The following is a 2,500-nucleotide window of genomic DNA, read 5'->3' on the forward strand; positions in this document are numbered from 1 at the left end:
TGAGATCGTATATTCTGAAGAAAATAAGAAAGAAATACATCCCTCTTTACTTCAGAAGTTATAAGCAAAGGGGGAACAATTTAGTTCTCCTTTCAAAAGTGCAATATCTGTATAGAGAGGTATTGTAAATACCAAATCTATATACAAAACCACACAACCTGAGCTTTTCATAATAACTTTTTTACTTTATATAATAGAAAAGTCCATTCCAATAATTAAATAGCACTATAAATATATAGCTACGCATGATAGAATCAACAACAGAATCATTATAACACAGGTAAATACTTTTAGAAATTGGATTAAGTATATATACATTAGCAAAGTCTTCTATAGCATAAAAATGTGGTTATATTTAAACAATAAAAACATTTCCGTCAATATATATAAACTTCTTAAAAATCAACGTTGGCGTAACGTCATGTTTCTTTTCACCCTGACTGTTAACAATAAGCAATAACTATTTCCTGAATTGCCTTCAAGAAGTAAGACATCTGGTAAATTTACAGCCATATTTCAAAGTTTATTTTCTGATTTTAACCATGTCAACATCAGCTTCTAATGCTAAGGAAACAATTTGATACATATGCCTAATTTAATCCTCTATCACTTTGGGCCCTTCCCTTTGTCCTTATCTTTACTTGGCTTCTTGCTCTGTCTCTGGCTAGTCAGGTCATTTAACTTCTTGTCCAGGTTCTTCTGCAACAGCTTTCGCTTGCTCTCTTTCGGCTTTTTTGACGGGATCCCACTCCCGGGGTACAGTACTCCTTCTTTTATCACCATCTGAGTGAGAGAGAGAAAGAATGATTTGAGAGTCAGTATTACTCTGTGATATGTGAGATTTAACAAATTGTAAAATACTTTTTTTTCATTGAAAATTACAAAAGAAATTATTAATCATTAGCCTTATTCATATCTTAACTAACATCTCCTAAACTTGTCTGTCTGTTTCTCAGCCTCTGTCTAAACCTCCTATCAGCCAGCTAGTCTGTCATTCCAACAATGGGCACTACAAGACAACACCCACCGCCCTCGCATGCCGCCTTGCCTCGTCCCCACAGCCGTGAACCTCCGCCATGTGGTGAGTCAGGCAGAAGGTCTTCCTGCAGAATGGACACTGCTGGAAGATGACGGTGGTTGGGGTCTTGCAATTGGGCTGTGAACACGTGTTGTCCTCCTGGAATTGAGGTTGGAAAATAAGCATTGGTCTGTTGTATATATGAAAACACAGACAAGGTAAAACCATATCACTTTAATTTGTGTTTATATGCAGGGAACTGAATATTTCAAATTAGAACAAAAACATAATCACATATGAGGAATATACAAGTTAACAAATAAAGAGCAATAGAGAAGAGAGACGATGGTTTGTTGCCAACCTTTGTGAAGCGAGCAATCAGGCTATCAAAATCTTCCTCTTCCTCTTCCTCCTTCTTCCCCTTTCCTGACTTGTTTTCCCTCCTTCCATCCTTCTTCTTTGTGCTTTTCTGATTCGCCTGGAAAACAAGAAATTATTTTCGAAAAAAATGGAAACATTGGATTAATATTCTCACCCCCTACATTCTAACATTTAGTCAAGTTACCCCCTTCAAATGAAGTAAAAATCATCATCTGCGTGATAATAACTTGCAAGCCCCTTAAGTACTGTGAGGGCAAAACATACCAGCAACTCTCCTACTAATGCAAAGAGGAGGAAAAGGTCTGAACATCAACATCAGAAAATCCATAAATAATATACAACATAAAAACTGAAAAAAAGTCTTGTAACTACACTTATTTCTATAAAGCCTTCGGGGTACAGATCCTTGCTTAATATTTATGAAACACACTGCAGCCAAGTGTCGTCTTATAATTATATTTTCTTTGATGTAGAAATAAGAAATCCTACCTTCCTCCTCTCCTCCTCCTCCTTCCTCGCCCTCATCTTCCTCTCGCACTGCGCACTATGAACGCTGAAGTTCTGTTGTAAGACGTCTTTACCGCAGCTTTGGCATCGTACCGTTGACTTTTCATTCTCTTTGCCCTTCTTGTCTCCTAACTTGCTCTTATCGCCTTTCGTGTCGCTGAGTTTGTGTCCGCCGGTGACCTCCTGGTACATCCCGTTGATGAATGCTATGCGTGGTTTGCTCTCATTCAGACTCAGGTTCTTCAGCTTGGGGATGGCACCTCCGTTAACTGTGGGACTTTCTTTCTTTTCTTTCTCTTCAGTGGATTCGGCATTCCCATCCTCTTTTTCCTCCTGTTCATCTTCATCTTCATCTTCATCTTCATCTTCTTCCTCATCCTCTTCCGTATGTTGATCCTCTTTCTCTCCTTCCTCCACATTCACTGGTGACACGTCCTTCTCCTTCTTTTCCTCCTTTTCCTCATCTTTCACGTCCCTCTTACTTGCTTCGGAGCTTTCCCCCGTCTTTTGCTTCTGGATTACAATGTGCCGTTCGCTCCCCTCCCCTTGACTCTGGTGGACGAGCCCCTCCGCCTCGCAGATCTGGTGAATCAG

At 39.4% G+C, this 2,500-nt stretch overlaps 1 protein-coding gene across 4 annotated transcripts in view; it reads right to left on the reverse strand.

Annotated features, from left to right (window-relative positions):
* LOC122262105 (DNA-binding protein SMUBP-2) overlaps window positions 1-2,500 on the reverse strand; it is a 60,779-nt gene that overhangs the window by 94 nt on the left and 58,185 nt on the right. For all 4 annotated transcript variants that reach the window (XM_086536333.1, XM_086536334.1, XM_086536335.1 and 1 more), the window contains exons 15-18: window positions 1,889-2,500; window positions 1,380-1,496; window positions 1,028-1,177; window positions 1-783 (exon numbers count right to left, since the gene is read on the reverse strand). The exon at window positions 1-783 is cut by the window's left edge and continues 94 nt beyond it; the exon at window positions 1,889-2,500 is cut by the window's right edge and continues 287 nt beyond it. In XM_086536333.1, coding sequence (XP_086392459.1) covers window positions 607-783; window positions 1,028-1,177; window positions 1,380-1,496; window positions 1,889-2,500 — 1,056 coding nt within the window. In that variant the 3' untranslated portion in view covers window positions 1-606. The remainder of the gene's footprint in view (window positions 784-1,027; window positions 1,178-1,379; window positions 1,497-1,888) is intronic.

The sequence above is a fragment of the Penaeus japonicus genome, unplaced genomic scaffold, assembly GCF_977035675.1.
Source record: "Penaeus japonicus unplaced genomic scaffold, GWHDUDI00000001_assembly GWHDUDI00000004, whole genome shotgun sequence".
Classification (NCBI taxonomy): Eukaryota; Metazoa; Arthropoda; class Malacostraca; order Decapoda; family Penaeidae; genus Penaeus; species Penaeus japonicus.